Genomic DNA, 25,917 nt, shown 5'->3' with positions numbered 1-25,917 from the left:
GGTTAATAAATGGGATCTGATGATTAGGTAGGTACAGCTGAACAATTTATGAAGCATTTTAAGAGCTTCCCTAGAGGTGGTGAATCAGGGCTGATCTCCTTTAGTGAGCAACAGGAATGAAAAGTAAATAAACAGAGAAGCGAAATAGCCTTGCCTGCTTTTCATCACACCCTTTCTCTCAACAACTTCTTTTTTTTTTTTAATACCAGAATTAAAATGCCGTTGTCGCAAGGATTTTTGAAAGAAATTCTGTATGATACAGAGCCTAACCTGTTTGGGGACTGAACATTATTATTATTATTTTCTTATTGGTTGTGGAGTTCTCTGCTCCTGCAATCCATGTACAAAAGGCTGCTTCCTGTCTTGACAGCTTTACAGTCTAGGTAATTCAGTGTAAAATAAATAATGAACAAGGCTTGTGGTAATGATTTGTCTTCTAAAACGTAAAGCTTTTGGTGTTTCTGCTCATTCCAACACGGTCTCCTTGCACGGTCCTACCATGACCTGTAAAGGGTATTTTCCTAAACAGAAAGTCTCTGCTGTCATTCTTGAGCAGGTATGAACAAGCCAGGGCTTACTATCAGTATCACGTTACTGTGACTTGATATATTGATGAGCATTTGAACTGTGGTAAGTAGCACGGCCGCAAGGCCTTTCTACTTACTTACTGCAAAGTTAAATGCATTAGTTTAAAACCATCTTTGAGGTGAGACGGGCTAACAGCAGGCACGGGCACACCTACGATGCTTCAGCTGTCAAGCAGTACCTTGCAAAACCCAGTAACTCAGCTGTTTTTGACGGCTTGCGCTTAATCCCCAAGGGAAGAGGGTTAAGCGAAGGGCACTGACAGACAAGCTTTGGCTGAGCTTCAGGTGCAGGGACTGAAGACTACGTGGTGTTACTGCCCCCAGAGCAGAAACAGCAGAAGGGAAGACACCTTACTCACTCCACTGCTATGTCAATCAGTGCCCATAGAGTAGCTCACTCTTAGATACCAGGGCAAAGGGACAGAACTAAAAGGTGAAGGTAGGTTGGTGGGTATCTAGCACAGCAAGATAAGCTTGTCAGTGTCCATATTATCCTGTATTTGAAATAATTCAATAATACACATAATACATATACATACCATACACACCATCAGCTAGTGTGCAGTGACACGCTTGGCAGAATTGAATTGAGGAGTGTGAGCGTTGCCCCTCTTGGAACCTGAACATCCAGTGTGAAGGAAATTGTGAACATCACCACAGTGAAGTTGCAAAACAAACCGAGAATGATGAAAACGACAGTGAGGTTTTTAAAAGGTAACTGAAAATATAAGAATTTTTATTGTCAAGGACTGCAGTGCTACAGCCAAAGAGGAATAATATTTCTAAAGAAGAAGTAGGAGAGTTGGAAGAAGTATTTGTGTGGTAGATGGTTACAGTCAGAGGGTAACAGAAATAGGCTCTTCTCTGAGAAACACCATTCACAGGTAAAAGAAAGATTTTTTTCAAAACGTCTGTTCTCCCAGAGGACAAGGAAAGCTCTAATTTGGGCAGCTCTGAATCGCAGCCCAAGAAAATGAAAAATAGATTTAAGCACAGACACTAGAAAAACTTGGCAGATGGTTACATAGGCAAAAGTAGCAGCATATGCCATACAGTGCTTTGCAAAATGCATGATTTGAAAACCTGTATATAAAGTGCAGAGTTAGCGAGCACTGACCTCTAGTGGACATAAAAGTCTAGAGTTGGAAAAGGCCGTTGAATTTAAAATATAAAATACGTCATGCGGACAGTTCACTCTGCAAGCTCGTCAGCATAGTTTTACTATTAGGAAGCTCTCACTGTCTATGTGTCAGAAACTATCACATCTACTGTAATGTCTTCAGGCAAATATTTTACGGCCAAAAGAAAATAGTGCACACTTAGAATTTGCTTAGTAAGACAGATAAGTCAACTATTGGTCAATAAAATTACCTGAGGCTAAATTCACTCTTTTTAGATATTTATTTAATAACTGGGCACTGTTGAGACCATTTCAGTGGACATTAGCAGAGCACCAATAGTTTAAAGAAAAAAAATCCTAAGGACACTTGAACATACATGTCATATCATATTAATAGTTTTAGTCCTATTTTTTCTACAATCAAAAAATACAGAATGGTGAGAGTTCATGTGTTTTCAATGTCTGCCCCAACAGAGATTGCTTGCTTCTCAATTTCAAGTTATTTCCACAGGAAAAGTCACATAAGTGTTTTGGAGCTCTTCTTTAAACTAATCCAAATAAGAAAAACAATCTCTGGCATGTAATTCAATAAGCCCAGCCTTCAGCTGAAACTACCAAAGTTGAGTGTTCCAAAAGAGTTAATGTGCAATACAGGCTTCCCTTCCTATATGAGCAATTAACTTCATTCAGAAGTCTCACCCAGAAGCTAATGAAGACTGGCTTTTTGTGCTTTCCCCACCTCACGACAGTGAAGTTTCTGAGAAATATCTGGTCAACAAGGCTCCAAAAAAAACTTGGAGCTTGCACCTGGACTAGCAGAAGGGCTTTGTCATTGGTGTGGGTTGTCCTTGCTTGCTTCCTTTGCACCCTGTCTCACACAAGAATTATTAGCCCCACACCCTAGACATTTCTTCATGCCTCAGAATGGCAGGGAAAGGAAGAAGCAGGAGAATCGTAAGACCCGTGAATTCCCTATTGCAAGTCTGTGAAAGGAAGGAGGAAGAACTTCTACAAAGACAGCAGGATGCCAGTCAGCGCACCAGACTTATTGTCTAAATACTATTCAGGAGTAAGAGATACTATCTCAGTCTTTTATTGATATAAAGCCAATCTGTGTCCCGAAGTTAGTGCCATCACGAAAGTGAGAGTAAAATTTATCAGGGTGGCAGGCAGTACAGAAAGTGATATTTTCATTCTGGTCTCTGACAGAATCATCTTGGATGTTCTCAGGAAGAATCCCACCGCTCTCAAGAAGAATCCTTAAAGAAAGAAAGAGAAACAGAAAATAATATTCTTTGTACACCCTCTCATTCTTTAAGACACTATCCTTCAGACAGCACCTTAAGTACCAGTTGAACAAACTGTGCCTACACTGTGACTGGGACTTTAATTTGCTTTTCTTTCTTCCAGCATTAGACTAAAATAAGTGCTTTACTGCAACCAGTAAAACCACATTTAATTTGAATATTTGTCTGTAATCCATAAACGAACAGTATAACAGTAAAAAAATAGTTGAAACCCAGCAACGGAGTACTTAAAGATGGTGAGGACCCTCACCGTAATAGTGCCGGATAATACAATATTAAAATAATTATTGGTAACTAATGTGGAGTTAGTCTTTTGTTCACTCAGGAGGCTTACCGTGTTGCTCTTCTAATATCAATATAAGGACATGCAGAGTCAAATTGTCTCACACACTTTGGATCAATTCTGTGAAATTCTTTCGCTGATTCGTGAGGAAGTTTGTAGCAGCAAGGTCCTACAGATGGGCCCAGCACCACAAGGATATCTTTCACATTACAGCCATATTCAGATACCATAGCATTTACTGTGGCCATAGAAACTCCTAACAATGTGCCTTTCCACCCTGTGAGAAATGAGAGGTTAAAAAAAAATTCCTATAAATTGTCTCTTTATTTTTACAGTAACTAAAATATATGCTATCATTAAAGGTACAAATTAGTAGATATATTTATATCTAAAAATAAATAATTATGTCTAATAAAAAATAATTATTTTTTAAAAAAACCCAACACATTAACAACTATCAGTTATTTTGTGGAGATGGAAACTTGAGAGAAGAATTTAGATTTGGATTCCAGAATTCCTTTTGCCCACTGTCCTGGTTTGGGCACCTAGAGCATACTTTACAGCTTCTCTTGCTTGAAACACTTGAATGGGTGTATGACAACAGAAATATGTTACGGTCAGATGTGTATTTTGATAATATGGTGAAAATGGTTTTCATGTTATTTTAGGAAAAAAAAAGGCTCAAGCTAGAGACATTGTTTGGAATAGACAGAAGAAAGCCAAGCTTTGCACTTTGGCATTGCTTGGAATAGATAGAAGAAAGCCCAGCTTTGAGTTCTTATATCTCAGTTTGAGTCCCAGGAAGCCTTTGCATTGCACAAGGAATGCGTCATAACGAAAGACAGGATATGCTAATAATTTTTCCTCTGCTTTTCTACATCCAAAGACTGAGATGACCTTATACCTAATTGTCTTTATTTGTACACATAGTATCACGTGTTCAAGTTAAACATGAACTGAGGTGGGGTTGGACAGGAAGGAAAGGACTTAGGACACGATAACTGGAAGCCTGGCAAGGACTGTGATGTGGGAATGAAGGCCAAAACTTGGGAGATGGAAGGTAGGAGTTCAGGCTGGAGCTGCAAGGTATGCTGGGAGAAGGCAGCGGTGTAGGCTGGGGAACAGTGTGGTGTGTCAGGGATTAGATAAATGAAGAGGCAGCAGAAAAAAGAGCAACTACAGATTTAAATATTTCACAGTAATTAGGTTTGAACACTTACAATGTAAAACTCTTAAAACTTTCAAGAATAGATAAAATTCTCTTCATCCCTTCTCCCCATCAAAACCCACAACATTCCCTTCTCCTCCCAGACAGTTCTCATTCCTCTCACTTTCTCTAACCTAAGCTTGCTAGGCACGGAGCGGGACATGGACACCCACACACACCCCTTACTGAAGGAAAGTCAAAGTTCTGATTATCTTATGAAGACTTACAAATTGAATTTATTTTGGCTAACTTATTGAATGTATGAAGAATTGTATGAATTAGGTAGCATTCACAAGTTCTAGGCAGAGGCGAAGCGTCCTACCGTATCAAGGAGTGTACGAGCAACAAAGTTGAGGAGAAACTCTCAGCTATGCATTCCCCTTGACCTCATAAATGCAGACTTTTTTATAAAATGAAACAGGCCCGGCAGGAAAATCTCACTACGGGATATGTGTTTTAGCCTAACAGTTGGGACATTTTCTGAAGCCAGACACAAATGCAGGTTGTGCTAACCATCCCTGCTTCAGTTTTATTATTTGGTTTGGGTCAGAGAAATATTTCTTCTGATTCAAAATGACTGTTGGGGGCATTGGCTTTATAGACATTTTTTTACATAGAAACTTAGGGCACAAAAAAATTATTTGGTTTTGGCTACAGATCAGAAAATTAAATGTATAAATAGATAAACAATATCTATTACAGTTATAAAATAAAATACATAGCTTGGGAAACAAACTATTCTTGTTTGAATAGTTTGAAGACTAACCTTGTTTTTGGCAGGATACAAATTTAACAGGTCAAACTTACCTATACTACACTTAACAAACTTAACTAAATTGTTATGTGATCTTGCATTTATTCATTCTAATTCAGCATTTCTTTGGTTGCTAATTTATACTTCTTAGTCAAAAACTCCCTTTCCAGTAGTCTCCTAGTTATTTCGATCTCCGTGATTCAAAATTCCTACCAGAATGAGCAGCACCGCAGGCTTTTCTGACAGGATCAGCAAACAGCACAGGTATGCAATCAGCGCCCGGAGCTGCTATGGTAACACCTTTCTGATTTGTAACTATTCCATCATAGCTGTCAGGCTCTGTCTTCCCCATAATACACACAGCATTAGCGTGATCAGTCTGTCAAGACAAAACCAGAACACGGACATGTTTACGGCAGAAAAAAACCCCAGTTCTGACTAATGGGAGGATTTTACTTTGGCACAAAGCACTCTTCTGCACCAACCGATTACGTGTGGAAATCAGGCACTCCCTTGTTCAAATGCCACGCAGATGTATCAGTAGAAAGCCACCACAGAAGTTATGTGTATTTTTCTTTTAAGAGAAACTGCTCTGATTGATTATCTCATTATTTTGCTCTGTGGTAAGTTAAATGTTAGAATATACTTGGAAGAAACAGTGCTGCTTCTCCATATAGTGCCAAATGGCTCACAGTTTGGATGGCTTTTCCACCAGATAAACTGCCAGCATAAATGTTTTAATTATCCTGCTTCTCAGAAATTCTTGCTGAGAAAGATAAGAATAATGCCTACAGTTTTAGCCAGTGATACATGAAGGAAGAGCTTTTCTTCCATGCCATGCAGCACGGGGCTTTGAGCAACCTGGTCTAGTGGGTGGTGTCCCAGCCCATGGCAGGGGGTTGAAACTAGATGATCTTTAAGGTCCCTTTCAATCCAAACAATTCTATGATCTGACACCTTTACGTAAGTCCATTGTTCGATAAGATACCTTGACTCTGTGAAAAGTCTCTGGGTTAAATCCTGCAGCATTAGCTAGCCGGCGGAGATTTTCCTTAACAACAATTTGTGGGTCCCTCCGCTTGGAACTGCTGAAGAGATTGCAGGAGCTTAGAGTTGGTATGTAGGAGATCCCACCTGTCCTTGTGCTGAACCCATGTAGGAAGATATCATCTGGAAAGGTAAAAAAACAATTGCTTTCAACACAAGACCAGTCCAGTTATTACATGGTTTTATACTGAAGAGACCTGGAATCAGCCAATCAGAGTGAGTATTGCTTTACCTCGTATTTAGCTGTGGCATTTAAATTTAAGGATTCTAAGTTTCCTTCTTGCTTATAATCATAATCCTCTGAGGCCAAGGTAGAGGGGTTTGAGCAAGATGGAGTCCTGGCATATTTAGCCTGACTTGCAGAGTTTTATTGCAAACCCTAGAGAAGAGGTAATTCACTGAGGAAAATGAGAGCAGATTTTTAAACAAATGTTCTAAGGTGGCACATCCCAAGCTCTTTTGGCAAACAAAGTGCCAGTCCTCAAGACCACACAGAATCTCAAACATCTTTCTAAAGTACACTGAGAGCCCCAAAAATTTCTAGAGTTATTGAAAAATCCTCTGTTTTCACCATGCGGATCATTTATTGTGGCCTCACACACCAAATGCAATCAATGTTTTTGGGGGCAGTGGAGGGGAGGGAATCTGCATGGCAAAGTTGAACACAGAAAGATAGTCCCACAACTGGTATTTTTGCTGTCGTAACAGCTGACAAGCCTAGTGACATAATCAGAGTTGAGATTCAAAATCTCTTTTATGTATTGTGATACTTTCAAAGCCACAGTCAAAATCTTGAAGCACAACGAAGGCAAAGATGGCTTTAAGTAACTCATGTTCCTCTCAGGTTCTGGATCGTTTCATACACTATTACAACATCATATAGAGTTATTCGCTGCCTGAAGACATGTCCAAATCTTACCCATTTTGCAATTCCCAATGCTTGGGAACAGTCTCTGTAAAATATATTAGCTGGGATTCCCTTTACCTGGGATCAGGGAAGATCTGAGGATGGTGAGTTCCCCTTTCAAGCTCGGCAGGCTTTCCAAGTACATCTGAATCTCACTTCGGATGAGTGCCACGTCCTGCGTAGGAAGCGCTTGCCCTTCACTCTGAGGTTCAGTTCTCTGTAGGTTTTCACAATCTGATGCCACCTGTAAATCCTCAAATTCAAACTGGTAGACTGCTGTAAAGAGATGGTCTATATATACTTTCATTAAGTCTTTTCTTAAGGCAGGGAGAATGACTTTAATGATGCTTAGGTCTTTTTCATCCAGTCTTTGTTTGATGGTGTACAAAGCAGCAGCTGTAGTCAGAGAACGCACCACCTCCAGTCTTGTCTTCAGACTCTGGAAATCTCTCAGAGCTGGAAGCAAGGACTCTTCTTCACTGTTCCTTTCACTCCCCTGCCTCTGGCAACACATGACATAAACAAATGGAGCAGGGATGGAAGAGCATTTCTCAATAGTTTCCACTGTGTTACATAGTAATCCTTGGATGTTGCTCTGCAAGTTGGCTGGTAGGCTGAACAGATCTATCAGTACCGCTTGCACCATACTCCAGGATATTTCAAGATTCCTACAACTGCCAAGTAGTCAGTAACAAACCATGAAAAACAAAAAGGCAAGACAGCATCATTAGTACAAACAGAATTATGCTATTAAGGCAACACATTCGGTAATACTGTGCAGAGAAGGTGGCATAGCAGTAGTTACTGTCTTGGGATTTCCTCACTGCATCAAAAGAAATTGCAACAAAAGTAGCGGAAATGGGAATTACCAGGGTTTTATTTAAGTATTTAGGTATGTCCCTACCACCCCGCCTACCTCAGGTTTTTCCCAGGTCAGGGATGATAAAAGGTTAGTACATAGCATTAGATTTATTGAATCAATTAACTCACATTAGCCTGATGGATCTTTTTGACGTCTGACTGTTGGGCCCTCCTCCAAGTTCCCATGAGGGCAACCAAATACAGAGGTCCCTCAGCTTGCTGGGACTGGGGAGGTTTCTATAACCATTATTTTGGAGGCATTTTACATACTTATGGGTGAGATGGAGCTCATGTCTGCTACCCCTCCTGGCAGCCTCCAGGGGTGCTGGGCTGTGAGCTCAGTGACATCTTTCCCACAGGCCTCCACCAGACCTTTCGCACTTCTCCCTTTTGCATTACCAAAAGTATTGACTTGTAATTTCTGACTTCTGTGTGGAGGGACAGTTCCTCTTTTCAACAGGCACAGGAACTCAGCACAGGTTACTGAAAATTTACCTAGTAATGCAAGAAGTGCACACAACTAAATGAAAACAATGTCATACTATCCAAAAATTCCTGACTCCATTTTTTTTCACTCTGGTAGCTGCACTCTCTGCTCTGAAATCAAGGCTCATTAAGCCAAAATCATCCTGTAGTTCACAGTTGTCTTCTAGCCCATGGTGCAAATCCAGTTTTGGTGGGGTTGTTTTGTCCCTTTCTGGACTTCGTTGATCCAAGCCCAGTTAGGCTGCCTGCCCGTGGAAACTTGTTCATCTTGCTACGAGAGCCTATTTTACATAACCTCTCAGAAAAGTCTCATTTTCTCTGTCTCTGAAAATTTTTCAGTTTCCAGTATAAGCTTCCAGAGGTCTGGAACAAAAGACTAGATCCCTTTGCTTTGGGAACCTTGAACAGACGGCTATTCAGATTTCATGACTAAGCACCATGCTTCATCTAGAAGGAATACGTGCAGCTTTATCACCAGTTATAAGACCCCATAATCATTTGGAGTACTCCTTAATGCCATCTTTTATCTTTTTTTTTTTGCACAGTAACAAATCACACGTGAATATTAATTCCTTTGCAGGAACAAAGGACTTGAGAATTTTTTGAGTCTCTGAAATCAATGCTCTGCTACCAGAACTAACTGCATCAGATAATGCCCGGCACTATTTTCCTGCCCCAAGCCTTCATTCTCCTGTAACTACAAGCATGCTCTGGCTTCACAGCACTTCGTTATCCTGCAAAAATACTGCTTCTGTGTGTACTTGAGGTCTACCGCTACGGTGGACCTGGTGTCCTCCTGGGCGTTTTACAGTAGACAATGGATTCCCAGAGTTTCTACACTCAAATGAGAGGTCAAAGGCCTCTCTGGTTTTAATGAATCGTTCAGTCAGAGTAGGTTTTACAGAAAACGTTCCGTGTTTTCTTCATTGTTCTTTCTCCCAGACTGGAAGAAAAATAACCTTGAGTGAAAATGATGTTTTCCTTTCTGCAAGTTGAACGCTGACAAAGATTAGTAAGTGACTATCAAAACAGGTATACTAAAAGTATCAAAGTGTGACAGCGGATAAAAGCATCTGCCAAGGAATTTACGACTCCTGATTTTGCTCAAAGTATTATTTACACACAGCTGATAACAGACTTTAGAGAAAACAGCCTGCTAAGAAAACAGTGTCAAAACAGACTCATGTCAAAGACCATGACTTGGGAAATCAGGAAAAATCCTTCCCTATGCTGACACTCTCTGTGGGAGGCCTGTTAAGAGTATGACACGATCCCAATGAAGGTATAGCTAATAGCCCCAGCAAAGACAGCAAAACTTAGGGGTGAAGTGGAAAAACAGATTATTGCTCCACTTCAGATACGTCAATAGTGGAAGGTAAGTAGAGTTCACTGCTGCCCCCGTACTTCCCCAGAAAAATACCACCAAAGAAAGGGTGGAAGGAAAGTGTTTGCAGAGGGAGAGGTAATTGCCTACGCTGTTATTGTGTGTGTATTGCAAAAAGTCCACAGGGTCAATTATTGGGATGTACACAAAGAAACAATGGGGCTGATTCACCCTCATATCCTTCCAGTTTTGCATCACAGAGTCCTACCTCCTCCTGAGGTTAGTGGTGTCAGAAGTAAATTTGCCTACAGTCATCATAAATTTTTTCTGACTGCTTTCTAAGTCCCCCAGCAAACCCCTTCTCAAAATACAGACTTGCCAAACACAGCAATGGTTTAGCTTATGAGAAACGCATTTGTGGTTATTCAGGTTTTAAGTAACATGGTCTACAGCCCCAGTGTTCCATGGAAAGTCTCACTGCACATAACCACATCAGGAAAGATTAAGTGCATTTATTAAGGAGTTGCTCATTTCAGTACACAATGCAAGGCAAATACTTGCACAAACTTGAAGCCAAGGCCACCCCTGAGTTGTTTTGCTCACTCTCTGAAACTCTGTCAGTACAAACATTTGGAGGGTAAAAAGATTCTCTTGCACAGACACCAAGAAAAAGAAAATAAAAGAAAATGATAGATAACGGGAAGAGAGGAGAGGTGAGGAGGGTAAGAAGACCAAAAAGGAGAAAGGCAAAGTGAATAAGAAAAGAAACAATGAAGGAAATAAAACCAGGCTGCAGAGAAGAGACAGGCTCAGGGAGGAAAAAAGATCCAAAAAAGCAACTTTCAAAAAACCCCAGAAATCTAACTTTAAAAGCTCACTGTTCCTGAAGACAAGATTGTTGGCAATTTCCTGCACCTTTCAATCCTACTGTTCACCTTGTCTTCTTACAGAAACATAGAGAACTGATACTGTTTAGGAAAAATAAAAAGGCAATAAATATTTAACATCTGCCAGAGTGAGATGCCCAGAGGAAAAAAAAACCCAAAAAACCAGGTCATTAAAGCAGCCCAAATGAACAGGCATAAGAGCACTTTTGTAATAAAATTTTAACAACAGCCAAGACAAAAAAAAAAAAAGGGGGGAACAAAAATAAATACATAAAAACCTCTTAAATTGGATGAAAATAAAACCTTCTGCCTCTCTTAACTTAGGGGTATTTAGGCAAGGTTGAAGAAAAAGAAATCAGCACTTACAATTAAAACGTTCAAGTGTATGCAGTTTTCATAAACAAACTCAGTTCAAAACACAGGAATTTACTTACACAGGTAGTCAATCCTTTTAAACTCTTGAAAGGTATCATCTGATACAAACACACATTACCAGCTTTATATATCTCACTTCTCACTGTCAGTCTTGCAGCTGATTTGTACAAGATGGAAATTCCTATTCTAGGTAACATTGTAGTGGGAACCTGTATTTCTTCTTTATGATGAGACCCTGCTTTGTTGCTGTCAGAGTATCCACAGGAAATAACAAACTGTACTGAAAGGCACCAACATGATTAAGTGCCTGGGTAGCATTAAACCCGGAAGCAGCATTAACCCTGCCATGTAACTCACTGCTATAATCATATGCGCTAATACATCGGCTTTGCACAATCTCAAACAGATTCAGAAATGTACAAAACAGAAGAAAAACACAAAGCAGTTTAAGGAAAACTCGTGCAGACTGAAAGCGTTTCCTTTTCTGAGCTGTAACTGCATGTTCCCATGAAGAATTTGGCAGTCAGTCAAGAAAAAAGTATATTCAGAAGGACCCAGATAGAGAGGTTACAAGAGGCCAGTCCTCAGGGCCACAGGCCCGACAGGAGGATGCTGATTTCTCCTCGGAGCAGTCAGGAATTTCACAGAGCTCTGTAAAAACGTCTGAATGTTTTGACAGGACAACGCAAAGGTCAAAAGGCAAGTGGAGGAATTAGGGACTTGCACCAGGCTTTGTTCAAGAATCATTCGATAATAAATATTTTTTCTCAACTGTGCCAAAGTCAGTCATGACAGATAAGTATATGACAACTAAAGGACAAGGAAAAAAAAAAAAGTAATTTTTTCATGAACAGAGGAACTAATAAAATCAGATTTCCTGTGAATTGCTGTCCTATGTCCCCTGTTCCTCCCTTGCCTTCAGCTCCAGTAAACCTGCGTTTCTGCCAGATCCAGAACACTCCCTGGGAGTCCCCCACTATTCCCCCTCCCATTTTTCCTTCCAGAAAATGCTGGGCAGAGGGATGAGAGCTGAATCCTCCTGTCTCTCTCTCCCAAAGGGAGGATACCGTTGTGGGTATCTTGTCCTTCCCCACACAGACATCTATTTTCATGAAGTCTGCAGGAATCAGTTATTTCTGAGGCTTTCCACCCCACTGTCAAATGTCCCCGAACTAGGACATTAAAAATTAACAGTGGGACTTGATGGAAAGAGACCAACACAACCATTTTCTTTCCTTCAACGAGACTAAGGAAGAAAAAAGAATTACTGGTGTTATTTTTGGCGCAGAATGCTGAGACAGGATAAAGAAAAGGTCAGAAAAATACCCAGGGTACAAAACAATATTGAAAAATGACAAATTGACATTATGGCTCCAACTGAAATACTGGAGACTCAGCTCCATAAACTCAGCTTCTGCAATGAAAAACAAAAAAAAAGGGGGGGGGATGAAATAAATAGATGGTATGCAGAGATGAGCAATTAAATTATAAAAATGGTGGGATTTAGGGTTGAAATTCCTTAACCCGGAGTTCAGAGGAATACGAGTGGGCACGAGACAAGCCTGTGTCCATAAAACAGGGGAAACTGGGCCACAATTCTTCCTCATAACCCAATGGTGGTCAGCAAAGCTTACGTTCTCTGCAGGGCACATCAAACGCTAACAAATTATGACTGAAAATGCAGTTTAATACAATGAATTAGGCAACTCGGTGAACTCAGAAGTGAAAAAAAAAAAACCACGAAGTAAAACTGCCTCAGCCACAGGGCGAGCCAGGCCGCACTATGGGCCCCACCGCCAAGCACCCACCCATTTCTGAGAGGGTGAGCTGTTCCCTCCGTTCCTCTTCCGTCTCCTGCCGGGGCCAGCCCCGCTCCCCGCCCCTCTCCCGGCTCTCCGTGCCCCTTGGCCGCCGCTAAGGGCCGCGCTCCTCTCACACCGCCTCCCGCCGCTCGCCTTCCCTCGCTGAAGTTCTCCGACGCTCCCTAAGCCCCCCGCACGCCACGCCGCGCCGCCGGGCCGGCCCTTGGCCGACGCTCCCTAGGGCTTGGCGGGCGCCGCGCGCGCGACAGTTTGGGCGGGAAGGGGCGGGGTCGGGGCGGCCGTTGCGGCCCCCCCCTTCCCCTCACTGAGGGGGTGGCGGTGGCGGCGACGGTGTGAGGGGGCGGCCAGCGCTGCTCGCCATCCCCACCCGGCGGTGGCTGGGTAGGTAGCCGAAGGAGGTGTCGTCGTCGTGGCAGGGCGCCTGGCTCCGCTCTGTTCGCCTTTCGGTGCCTTTGGAGGGTTTGGGACTGCGTGCGGCAGGAGCAGGCCTGCTTGGGGGTGTGGAGTGCTCGAGCGGGGTAGGGAGAAGTGAGGAGTGCCGGTATAACCGTTGCAGCAGCCCTAAATATAAGATGATTGATGCGGTTGCCTAGTCAAGACTAGAAACCTTCAGGCACAGTTCATAGGTCACAGAATTGCAGAATGGTAGGGGTTAGAAGGGACCTCTGGAGATCATCTGGTCCAACACCCCTGCCAAAGCAGGCTCACCTAGAGCAGGTTGGACAGGAACGCATCAAGGCAGGTTTTGAATATCTCCAGAGAAGGAGACTCCACCACCTCTCTGGGCAGCCTGTTTCAGTGCTCTGTCACCCTCAAAGTAAAGAAGTTTTTTCTCATGTTGAGATGGAATTTCCTGTGTTCCAGTTTGTGCCCATTGCCCCTTGTCCTGTCTCTGGGTTCCACTGTAAAGAGTCTGGCCCCATTCTCTTGACACCCCGCCCTTTTTTATAAGGATTGATGGGATCCCCTCTCAGTGTTCTTAAGGGTAAACAGACCTAGGTCTCTCAGCCTTTCTTTGTATGAGAGGAGGTCCATTCCCTTCATTTTTGTAGCCCTCTCCAGTAGTTCCTTTCTTGAACTGGGGAGCCCAGAACTGGACACAGTGCTCCAAATGCAGCATCACCAGGGCAGAGTAGAGGGGGGAGGCTGACCTCCCTTGACCTGCTGACCACTCTCTTTTTAATGCACCCCAGGAGACCATTGGCCTTCTTGGCCACAAGGGCACAAGTGTCTTCTGAATGCCATTTAATGCATTGGGCCTGAAGATGGGCTTTGTATGTGCCAGACTTGTTTCATTTTCCTGAGAGTCACTTTGTATAACAACACAGATTTTCTTAATTACCTTATTCTATCCAAAGTGATAAAAAAATACTACTAAATATTTTTTAGTCACTGGGGGCATCTTTACAGACTTTCAGTCTGACTTTCAGTGTGAGTGCTTTCTCAATTTCTAGTTTATCTTATATTAATATTAAGGATAGTTTAATAGTTAGTATAGCAGACACAGTATGGTAACTGCAATAATGTAAACATTCAAGCTAAGTATGAGAGCATGCTCTCATGCATTTAAGATGCTCTTAAGAGCTATGACTGTATTCACAAACTGAGGATCTATTCTGCAGAGAAGCCAGAAGAACATTGCAATAGTTTATTTTATAAAATTCTGCAAGAAAGAATTATAATTCTTAATCATTGACTTTGGGCGTCCACTCATTAGTAACCTGTTCTTGTTAATAACAAAATGAACCAAATGAAATAATGTATTGATCTGGGATCCCACAGGAAAGGTGTTAATATTGCTATCCTTCATTAATAGTCATGAATTAAATAGAATGAAGATAAAACAATTCATGTTTTTTCTATGTCCTTATAGTTCCGCACTTTTGTCTAAAATGGCCAAGCAAAATTCTCCATCACTAATTGAAGTTGTAAAACAGGTTGCAGAGCAGCAGCATTCACAAGCGTCAGAGATAGAAAAAAGCAAAATAGTTCTTTTCCAACTGCAGGTAACAAACCTTATTTAGAGTAGATTAAGTAATTTAATTTTTTCCTTAGATGGGGAAGTATTCCTATGAACAAGAGAAGCTGATGGTAATTTTTTCTGTGTGTTTGCATTTAAGTGTAAGGCAGCTGTTCTGTTCCTGTATGTGGTATTTAGGCTTAGCCAAAACTGTGTATGTGTATTGCTATTTGTAAGGCTGCAACACAGCTAAGACTAAGGTTTTAGCAGAAGCTCTTATTTTTTCATTTGGAAACAATAAAACAAACCAAAGCCCCCAAAACACTGAGTAAACCTACAAAAAATCAATACGAAGTTAGAGCTCTTTGACATTTTTTTTGTGGTGATTTCCTGAGAAACTAATAAAAAAAAAAAAAGGATTTTGGAAGCATCCTTTTTGGCAGATTATCACCAGACTTAGCATTTTTTCTTAGCACCTTTTTGATACAAAATACTCTTTTTCTGTGTGTTTGAAGTGGGTATCCTAAATAGTCATTAAATACTGGTTTTATTTAGTAATATACACTGAATACATGTGGCTTTTGTGAAGACTAAAAATTTATGTTCTCATCTCTCACAAAATTTATGAAGCTTTCAATTATTTTACCTTTGAGATCAAATTTTTATTGAGACTTACATTTGAGTCTGAGGAAAGACACAGTAGCATTCAGGCGTTTTTTGAGCATGGGAGAATGCAAACCGAAACAGTAGAGTTCCAATTATAACATCTGAATAGCCCTAAAACTGAAATGATGTTTGAAATTTTGTACAAAGATAACTTTTCTTAAGAAGTGGTGAAAACTTTTATTGCTTAGGAATGTCAATTGACTGGCTACACCTCGCAAGAAGTTTTCTCCTAATGATATACCATCTCGTAATATAGTATGATGACGCTGCAACAACTGATTTGTGATCAAAGAGTTTAAACAAGCATCTCTGTTTTCAGAAAACCCCACAGGACTTTAGAGCCTTAGGTAACTAAAGTAGCTCATTTCTTTTCTTCCTCTTCCACACCTTTTCCTTTTTCTTTCCAAAAACTCCAAAATCCAGGAAATTCCATACAAACATTAACGTTAGCAGAAGAGAAAAAATAATAATAATTAAGAACTTAAAGTCAGAATGCAGAACTGCGTTTTCATCTTTGCATCTATTCCCATGTGCTCATGTCACAGCATACATGGAAAACAGTAATTTCCTTCCAAAACTGAAGATCTTTGCCATTAAGATCTTTTGCTTTCCTGTCCTCAGTAAATGGTGGCTGGCACTGATACAAATCCTGCTAAAACTGTAGCCCAAGATTTCCAAATTAAAAGTTACGCAGAAACTTTTTGTTCTTACCAGTTAATAATGTCTTAATCTGTTCAAGACATTGAGTAAGAGATTTCATAGCACTCACATTGCTTCCATTAGGGAAAAGATAATAGGTGACATAAATCACAATGCTAATTCTCTCACTTAATGCTCTACGGTTGGCTCTTACTTTGGGTGGGATTCATCATAGCCAGCTTACATCACCTACAAGTCAGACGTTAAACCCATATTAGTCATCTAGGCTCCCTTGGTAGTCAACAAAGAGGGATAAACATTTATGAGGCAGCAATTCAGCCCTCCCATCTTAGACTTCTTATGATGGGTTGAAGTACTGCTTCCTGGAGTTGTTCACTTCTCATCAGTGAAAAGATGTGGAGGCCTTTTTAGGACTAGATGCATAATTTCTTAGGGGGTTAAAATAGCTGGGATTAATCCTACTCTCAAGTACTACTGTGATGAAGGTGAGATAAAAAACATCAGTAGAACAGGCGAGTTAAGCTCGATCACCTCGAACACCCATCTATGTGTTTGTGTGGGTTTTTAAGTGATTTTTCACATCTTAAGTTATTTTTAGTCTGATTTGGACTTAACCAGATTTTGGCTTTAAACAAACATGAGGATTGGGTTTGATCTGTCATATCCTATGTATCTTGCAAATATGAGGTATTTAAAGTAATTTAAAGGTTACTTTATTTCATATTTTAGACTCAATCTAAGGGGAGAAATCTAAGATAGTATTCTTGCATTGTGCCTCTAAGGTGATGATTTTAGGAGATGGAACTCTAATTATCTTACATTCAAGCCACATTAAACAAGTGAAAAAGAAGACTGTTGAATAAATATAAATTACAGTGTTTAACTAGATACTTAGTATCCCCTCAAAAATGTTCTTAAGCAGACACTGAAATATTTTACAGGCAAAGTTTCAGGAACTAGAAAAAGAAATGGATTCTATTCTATTAGAAACGAAGACAACAGAAAGGGAAATATACCTGCAAGATGATGCCATAGAAGTGACAAAATATCACTGTGAAAATCTAGAAGCCCAAGTCAGAGCTCTATATTCTGAAAATTTAAAGCTGAGGCATGATGCAGAAACAGTACAAGAAGAGTTTGAGATGACATTTGCAAGAAATAATGAGTATCGGGAAAAAATAAAGGCTCATAAACATCTCTTTTGGGAGGTGGAAAGTAAAATGCCTGTTATGATTGAGCTTGCTAAAAAGAAAGCTGTTGTTAAACAATTAAAGGCAAAGAAAGAGGAGTTAAAGCATGATCTCCAGAATCCAGAAGGATCTGTTATAAAACAAGTGCAGGTACTATATTTCCTTGTAGATTCTTTTCCTATTGTGTAAATTAATTCTGACATAGTTTAACTAATATGCTTATTTTGTCTAATATGTTTACAGTTCATGGGGGACTATGGGAGATATAGATAAATTATAATGTTACATTAATTGAAGAAATTTGTACTTCGATATGCCGTAAAAAAAACATATAAAATCATCAGCCATTGTTATCTGTATATTATTGTAAAAGTCAGATTCATTGTATGTGATGGAATGAACTTAGCTATGAAAAAAAGAATTACAGAGCTGTAAATTGAACTATCTCATTACCAAACTATTTGTGGGCTTCTTTGGGTTGTTGGGTAAACTTACATGAGCACTTTTCAGAATTCTGTGAAACATTGCCATTTTATTGCATTTTTCATGTAAGAGTGCAGTATTCTTTTAACTTTGTTGTCAGGTAACAAACTACAGTTGAGCTATTTGCCAACAGGAGGTAGATTTGATGAGATGGTGACAGAAAGAAAGGGAGAGGAAAAATATATTTATTTTTTAAATATGTGTTGTTTTTACTTGACCCTAATTGCAATATTTACTAAAAACTACCAGGTAGGAATTTTTCACCACAAAACTTTTACTAATATATGAAAAAACACAAGTGTGAAGTTGAAATGGGATCATAGATTCCAACTTTGATGCAACCTGCATTATTGAAAATCTGGTGTTACTCCATTTACGTAAACTGATGAAAATTTGGTTGTACAAGCAAATCTTTAAATATTGATAAATATAGACCCATTAACATTGTATTTCCCTATGAGAAAGAAAAATGTCTCAAGTATTACATTAAATATTCTTTGATTTTGCAATAAATTGTAGTTTAAACAAAATTAAGACCACCAAAATGAGTTCAAATTCCTGTATTGTTGTCATTGTTTGCGTATTTCAGATCAAGAGTAATCTTCTTAAGTATCTAAAGCCATGTTATAAGTTACTTTAATTATTAATTTTAATTACAGTTCTTAAACTATTATTAATTTAATTGTAATTAATTATTTTACTGTGAAATTGTTTAGTATAGATCTTTATCTCATCTCTATTAATGAAGAGATACTGTTAAAATGGGACATTTTTAATAAGTTTAATAGATGTACAGTGCAACTTTTTAAGGAGGGGATTTCTGTGTCTTGACTTACATCTGCAGGAAGAAATTACACTTTTAAAAAGGGAAATCACAACATTGAAAGAGTGCATCAATAAAAAAACAGATTTTCTGGAAGAAGAGAAAAAAATGCATGCTAAGCTTAGAAAAGAAATTGAGGTGAGTCATTTGAATAAAATATAATTACAGTTCGCCTGACAGAACGTAGATAATGTAAATGAAGTTTAAATACTTTACACACCATTCCTTGCCATGCATTATTCAAGTATATATAGTCACCATGCTATCTTAAATTCTTGATACTGATAGTCTTTCTAAAATTAAGAACTTAATTGCTATAATGAGAAAAAATGAAGTTAAGAACATTTTTGCTTAAGTCTTAAGAAGGAGTTCAGCTGTGAACTTTTGGAATTATGTCCTGAAAAGAAAGAGGTCACTGAATAGTAGTAAAGCAAAATGCACGTTTTTAAATTTCTGTAATAATTTTGAAATACTTTAAATTTCATTGCTGACTTGATTATTCATGACTTGTTTCATGGTTCCTGATAACTCATCAATGGCAGAATCAATTGCACCAAGAAAATGGACTTCCCATGAATCTCCCTAATTTGAGTTGACATTAAATTAGGGATAACACAGCAGCTCCTAATTAGCTGCCAAGATAAAATTCTGATAAATAGTTAAAACCTTCTCTTTTTAAATAATTGAACTATATTTTACATTTTGTTCCTTACTAAAATACTTTGTATGCCTAGATAGTTTTTAGTTTGGGAGTTTCACATCATTTATCTTGTTAGTTCAAATAACTGCCACAAAATTTAATGAGCAAAGCTTGATAATATAAAGATTAACTGATCTAAGGTTAGCTCGATTGCCCATTGTAAAATGTAGGAGGAAAAAAGAATCATTTTTCATGTAATAGGGAACAGCAGGAATTTTTAAACTGAAAAGCCACTTTATAATAAGTCTATGGTATTCAACATCTGAGAAAATGTTTTATTATCAAGGCAAATACTCCTAAGAAAGTTCTCTAAATTCAAAGTGAAATCAGGCAGCCTAAAAATAATATTCTGTTATGTAATCAAAATAAACTTAATTAAATAGTGAAGGTTAACCTGTTCTTCTGTTTGGATTATGCAATCTTTTTGTCTGGGAAGGAAGCAGGTCTAAAAATGGAATCTTTCAGTGTATTTTTTTCTGTTAAGAGCTCTCTGGAAAACAATCCAATTTTTAATATAAAAACTGACAGCGGTCAGGCAGAGATATTAATACCCAGCAGTCCCCCGGAAAGAATACTCAAGCCAAGCATGGGAATAAAATAATATACTTGACACATGGATGAGGTTCCATTGAGCTGCAGTGGTGGGATTCAGCTGCAGACTGCCAACACCTAAATGTGGTTGTTTGCCTGGAAGTGACTACACAGGAGTCAGACAGGTTTCCTTTATAACCACTGGAGTCAGTGCGACAGATGTATTCTAGAGATCAATTCATTTGGCCATATGTAGGTGTTTACAGTAGGGTGAGCTGCATAATCTGGTCTTTCTAGACTTTATAGTGTGCATTGGCTAGATTTCTATTGACCAAAACAGGAATGTAGACATGTAGGTCACATACACAACTAGGTGTCTTAATCTGCACACTGACCTCACCTCAAGACCTCAGCGCTTGTCATAGGACTTTTATATATTGCATGGACTCTCACCTTCTAGCACTACATGGGCCAAAAGTAACTGGCCTCCTTATAACCTCATGAAGTTCAATAAAGCCAAGTGCAAGGTCTGGCACATGGGTCGGGGCAATCCCCAATATCAGTACAGACTGGGTGATGAATTGATTGAGAGCAGTCTTGTAGAGAAGGGCTTGGAGACATTAGTAGATGAAAAGCTGGACATGAGTTAGCAATGTGTGCTCACAGCCTAGAAGGCCAACCATATCCTAGGCTGCATCAACAGAAGTGTGACCAACAGGTTGAGGGAGGTGATTCTGCCCCTCTGCTCCACTCTGGTGAGACCCCACCTGGAGCACTGCACCCAGCTTTGGATCCCTCAGCACAGGAAATAGATGGATCTGTTGGAGTGGGTCCAGAGGAGGACCGCAGAGATAATCAGAGGGCTGGAGCACCTCTCCTATGAAGACAGGCTGAGAGAGTTGGGGTTATTCAGCCTGGAGAAGAGAAGGAGCCAGGGAGACCTTATTGTGGCCTTTGAGTATATAAGGACAGTTGTAAGAAAGATGGAGACAGACTTTTTAGCAGGGCCTGTAATGACAGTTTTAAATGGTTGGTAGAGGGTAGATCTAGAGTGGACAAAGGGAAGATTTTTTTTTTTACAATGAAGCTGGTGAGACACTTCAACAGGTTGCCCAGGGTCATCATTGGAAGTGTTAAAGGTCAGGCTGGACAAGGCTTTGAGCAACCTGGTCTAATGAAAGATGTTCACTAGGGAGTTGGGCTCTTTCCCTCACATCACTGTGTGGCTGTATTATTCTTGGAAGATGCTTGTCTATCCTATCCTTGAAGGACCCCGGTAGTGAAGATTGCTTGAGTGTCCAAACAATTTTTTCTAATGTTTAACTTTTATGTACACAAGGCGCAGTAAAAAGAGCAATGTCCTCCCTCTCCTCTGTCCAGTAAGTGTATGAGTGCTCCCTGCCTCAGCAGATGTGCCAGAGAGTTTCCAATAATGATGCTAGAGACACATTTCTAAAAATAGCAGATAATATTGATCATAGATGTTTCAGTGTCGTACAACGCAGTCCTAGTGATGTTCACATCCTGCAAGCACTCATCCAGATGAGTGAATCTGACAGCATCCCTTGAAAAGTTGTGAAGGATTGTAGTGGAGAGCCAGGCAACATGAAGAAAAACAACCCATCACCAGTAAAATAAGGCAGTGTAATTTATAAAATATTAGTGAAGGGAGAGTTAGTTATACATGAAGTTTGGGCAGCAAGACCTCCAGGAAGTCACTAGCAATGCTGTAGTTCTGGTGCAGCTGTACATCATCGTGTGTATGTTAAATACAGCGTAATAATGTTTCAATAAGCAGACACGAGAATAATTATACACTATCACTCATATGCCGTTCAAACTAGGGTAAGCAAGCCCAAATTTTCATTAAATGAATACCCATTATTTCCATTTTTATTATAATGAGTGTTTCATGCTTTTATGCTTCAGAATACAAATCTTCAGAGGGTTGTCTGCAGCAACCATTCTTTGCATAAGGCAGCAATGAGGGTAAAATTGATACAGTACTGCATTGCCACAGTATTGCCTTTCTAAGACAAACATATCTTTTAAGTGCAGTGCAACAGTGAAGATGCTACTACAGCCATCTGGTTTACCTCATTTGTATTCTAATTTATACTTAAACATACTTGTCAAAGAGTTAAAAATTTCTTCCTTTCTCACATCTCACTCTGGATCCTGAAATCTTCCACATACAAAGTGTTGCTACATCTGTGAGATGCTGACTCTTTGGGTGGGATTTACTCTGTTAAAGTTTAGACATCTACAGAGCAGATATCCACATTGAACTCCTCACCTAAGCTCTTAGTGGGACAGAGCTTTTCTTTCCCTTAGTGGGAACGAGAGGCATGATTCATTTTGTCCTCAAGCAGACATCTGAAATAAGTCAGATGAATTGCTTCCTAGATGTCTGTGTCTCTTCAGTAGCTATAAAGTGAACATGGAAGGACTTGGTCAAGTATCAGGATCTACACTTAGAGTTCGGTGAGCTGAACCCACCTCTGTAAATAGTTTTACTTGAAAGAAATTTTGAAGTGAATTTTATTCTATTTTATTAGGTACAAAATAAAAGATATGATGCTATTCTAAAACGTTTGCATTGCCAACTGAACAAACTCCATTCAAATAAAAGACAATGGCACTGGAACATTCAGCAGTTGGAGAAGAAGGCAGCAGAACTAAGAAAGTGTCTTGGAGTAGTGGAGTTACAAAGTAGCATATAAAACAAACCTAACAAAGCTACAAAGTGAGCAACCTTTTCCAGACAGAGTAGCTTTTTTTTTTTCTGGAAATACTATAGATAGTAAAGTAGCCCAATCGCTGGGACAAGGCTCAGTGATTTCTTTCTTTTTAAAGTTTTTCTCTCTTTCATTCTGTGGCCTAAACTAGGCTATGTTCAATCTGTAATGCCTCAGAATAATTTCACTTTTATTTTTTACTGTAGCCAGAGGCTGTTCAGGAAGAAAGTTATTAACATATCCAGGTGCTTCCAAAACATGTGCCAATTTTATCTAAAAAGTCCTTTGAAGTCAACCAAATAAAATTTAAGGAGTTCCTTGTTATTTGATTAGATCTTTGAAGATTGAGATCTACATTGTTTTTCCCACAGAGAAATTAGTATCAGTGTATATTTGCATTCTTGAGATACCAAAATTCCAGATCTTTTGTCCACATCCCTTATTATTGCAACTTAGTAAGGAACTCTGAAAGCTGCAATGGCCTGTGTTTTGCTGTGTGGGAAATTCGTATAGAGGATGTTATAGCCTGTTTGCCCTGTATCTGGCCAGGGTGACCAAGCATGGCGGACAGGGAGGACGTAGGCTTTCCAGCTATAAAAGGCTTAGGAACAAGTACGCTCAGAACTGGTCTTCAGATAATCTGGCTTCAACTGGTCTGTTACAAGTTAGCAAAGAGGAATGAGTAGGTAAAGAGACTACTGGGCAGCTTTTAAAATGGAACAACTCACCCTCTAGAAATAGAAATGCATTGTAGGTGATTGACTGTAGAGGATCTTAGCTAATTAGTACTAGCCATCTAAGTGCTTAATGTTAGGTAAGATGATTCTTAACATAAATGATGACCTATTAAAAATTCTTGTTAAAATAGTAGTGAACAGTAGACATTTTTCTTTGTCTTACTTTTATTATGTGCTTGGCATTTGAGGAATTTATAGTACTTTCCCTATTCCTACACTTAAGGTAATAGTTCTGACTGGACATAACCCGTAACATCTGTTCTATGGAAGTAGCTTTTTATTTGAGGTGTTGTCTTGAATAATTTAGATTTATCTTTACTCCTGAATATAAAATGAAGATTTAAGCAAATTGCGTATTTACTGTTGAAAATGTTAAACTGCCCATATATTGTTAGCTTAGGAAAGCAAAATTTAAAATGCAATACTGTTAATACTTTGGTTAGAACATTCATATATTCATGTATATTTACATTTCCCTTAATATGTTACTTCACTGAATGTAAAGTTATTTTAAGCAATATGCTGACTCATGAAGGCTCTGTCTCAACATTACTGTACTCTCCGGTTTGTTTGGCTTGGTCTTTTTCCTTTGCAATATTATCAACCAGGCTATTTTCATTAAAACAATAACGTAGAAATGAAAACCTCAATATCCTATGCTATAGTAACAGTAATGTGATACGAATAATTTGCTGGACCTGCACTTTCCTTGCTCCTTTTCGTAAATCTCAGTAAGTTTCAGTATCTCATATTACTTTCATGGTTCTTTTGTACTTGTGTTGAAATTGTTTAATATAATTTAATAAAGGTGAGTACAAGACCTGTATGTAATACTCGTGTTAATGCTGTGTGCAGAGGAAATGTTCCCTTCTCCTACACAGAGACCTACCTCCCTATTGTCCAAGGCCTAAGTTGTCTAATACTCATTTTTGCTCTGTACTTTGCAAGAGAGCTCATGTTCTCGTCTACTGGGACCCTTGACCCTCTTCAAGGGACCTCACTATCAAAGGTGTATTCCTCTTTTTTCTTCAGTGTAAAACTTACTTTTTCAATATAGATATTTAAATGGACTAAACTTCTCTTGAGTTGTGTCTCAAATCCTCAGTTAACTACACAGGATTCCCCTACATCTGGTAATAGCTGGACTCTCTATCAAAAAAGAGCCCTGGCCACTTGTGATTCCCTCTAATTCACATCCTGGTTTTCCCAAGAAGAAACTCAGCTGTGCAGGCCAGAAGGGAGCTGCTGCATGGTTTAGCTGTATCCCCATATGAATGGTGGAAGCTTTGGAAATTAAAAGTACACCTCAGCTTCTCAGCTTTCCTGCCACAAAATGTAGCTATAGTTCAATTATTTAGTTCCACTGTGTGCCTGTGATACGTATAACTATTATGCTTTCATATAATTAAATTTTACTAGAACTAAACTTATCTTTAATTCCATATAAAATAAAAATATTAGTATTGGTCTTAATACTAATACCTGTGGAGTCCCATTATGAATACCCCCTTCGCATTTTGGAGCTTCTTTAACAATTATCTGTGGAAATGTGTTAGCCAGTCCCTAATCCATTTTACTTATGCCTTGCTGACTACATAGAGTATGAACTCTAATACAAATGTTGTTTAGTACAAAGTCCACCACATTGCAAAAAGTCTGTTTCCTCTTTGAAATAATTTGTTATAAGGACTCTGACTGTTACTGTCATCCTGTATCACTGTCCTAGTTAAATGCCGCAATTATAATTGCTCTTCCCACATAATCATACTATTAGTGTTTAACTCAACTGCCTTGACACGTGATTCAAGTTGAATTAGAGTTGATTAGAGATGAGTTGATTCGTCTCTAATCTTTGAGCTTTGATTGTCCTCAGTCCCCACTAAACTTGTAAAAGTTTCGTCACTGAGTACACCTGAAGTCTGTATTCAGTTGTTTCATGTGCTAAACACCACATTTTACAGGATCAAATACATTTTGCACACTTCTGATTAAACAGAACTTTGTATCATGCAGTATTTATATATTTTCCCATGTGCAGCATTTCAAGTTTAGCATTTAATATCTAACAGACAATAAATGCAAGAAAGGCACAAACATTTTACTGGTGAATTGCAGTTAATTGGGAGAAAACCTTATCTGGGAAAAAACTCGGCTGAAACAAGGAAATATAAATTACTGCCTTCTCTAATCTATCAGTATTCTGTACAACATATGAAAAAAGAAATGTATGTAGCTTTTTATAAAACGTCTAGTTCCAGCAAATCCTGGCAACTTGCTGAGGCAGGTTTGTCTTGGTACAATGTTGAACAGTAGTAGGTTGATCTCAGGGCATTTTTATTTTTTTTCTTAGCAAGCAAGCACAGACAGTAGGAGAATGATTTACGATTTTTGGAGGCTAAATCGGTGAATGCACTTTGTGTTCTTTACTTAAGGCTCTCCCAGCTCCCAGCAGAGAATCGTG

At 39.1% G+C, this 25,917-nt stretch overlaps 2 protein-coding genes across 2 annotated transcripts; one reads left to right on the top strand and one right to left on the bottom strand.

The window, feature by feature from the left end:
• Positions 1 to 2,778: 2,778 nt before the first annotated feature.
• LACC1 (laccase domain containing 1) lies at positions 2,779 to 7,880 on the bottom strand. The gene is made up of 5 exons (XM_074155382.1): positions 7,291 to 7,880; positions 6,247 to 6,428; positions 5,472 to 5,637; positions 3,349 to 3,574; positions 2,779 to 2,966 (listed from the first exon to the last, which is right to left on the bottom strand). The coding sequence occupies exons 1-5, from the start codon at positions 7,856 to 7,858 to the stop codon at positions 2,792 to 2,794; spliced, it is 1,317 nt and encodes a 438-aa protein (XP_074011483.1). The 5' UTR covers positions 7,859 to 7,880; the 3' UTR covers positions 2,779 to 2,791.
• A 6,980-nt stretch (positions 7,881 to 14,860) lies between these two features.
• Positions 14,861 to 22,704, top strand: CCDC122 (coiled-coil domain containing 122). The gene is made up of 4 exons (XM_074159218.1): positions 14,861 to 14,974; positions 17,196 to 17,594; positions 18,772 to 18,888; positions 22,540 to 22,704. The coding sequence occupies exons 1-4, from the start codon at positions 14,861 to 14,863 to the stop codon at positions 22,702 to 22,704; spliced, it is 795 nt and encodes a 264-aa protein (XP_074015319.1).
• Positions 22,705 to 25,917: the final 3,213 nt, after the last annotated feature.

Source organism: Numenius arquata, chromosome 1, assembly GCF_964106895.1.
Source record: "Numenius arquata chromosome 1, bNumArq3.hap1.1, whole genome shotgun sequence".
Classification (NCBI taxonomy): domain Eukaryota; kingdom Metazoa; phylum Chordata; class Aves; order Charadriiformes; family Scolopacidae; genus Numenius; species Numenius arquata.
The sequence above is the reverse complement of the archived record's forward strand: the minus strand, read 5'-3'. Positions and strand labels throughout refer to the sequence as shown.

Bases quoted from the DNA above. Each gene is read 5' to 3' on its own strand.
- LACC1 (XM_074155382.1), bottom strand. From the start codon at position 7,858: ATGGTGCAAGCGGTACTGATAGATCTGTTCAGCCTACCAGCCAACTTG. The intron at 5,638-6,246 runs GTATCTTATCGA...TTGTCTTGACAG, and splicing joins AGACTTTTCACAGAGTCAAG to ACTGATCACGCTAATGCTGT. The intron at 2,967-3,348 runs GTAAGCCTCCTG...TCTTTCTTTAAG, and splicing joins GATATTAGAAGAGCAACACG to GATTCTTCTTGAGAGCGGTG.
- CCDC122 (XM_074159218.1), top strand. From the start codon at position 14,861: ATGGCCAAGCAAAATTCTCCATCACTAATTGAAGTTGTAAAACAGGTT. The intron at 14,975-17,195 runs GTAACAAACCTT...AATATTTTACAG, and splicing joins TAGTTCTTTTCCAACTGCAG to GCAAAGTTTCAGGAACTAGA. The intron at 17,595-18,771 runs GTACTATATTTC...TTACATCTGCAG, and splicing joins CTGTTATAAAACAAGTGCAG to GAAGAAATTACACTTTTAAA.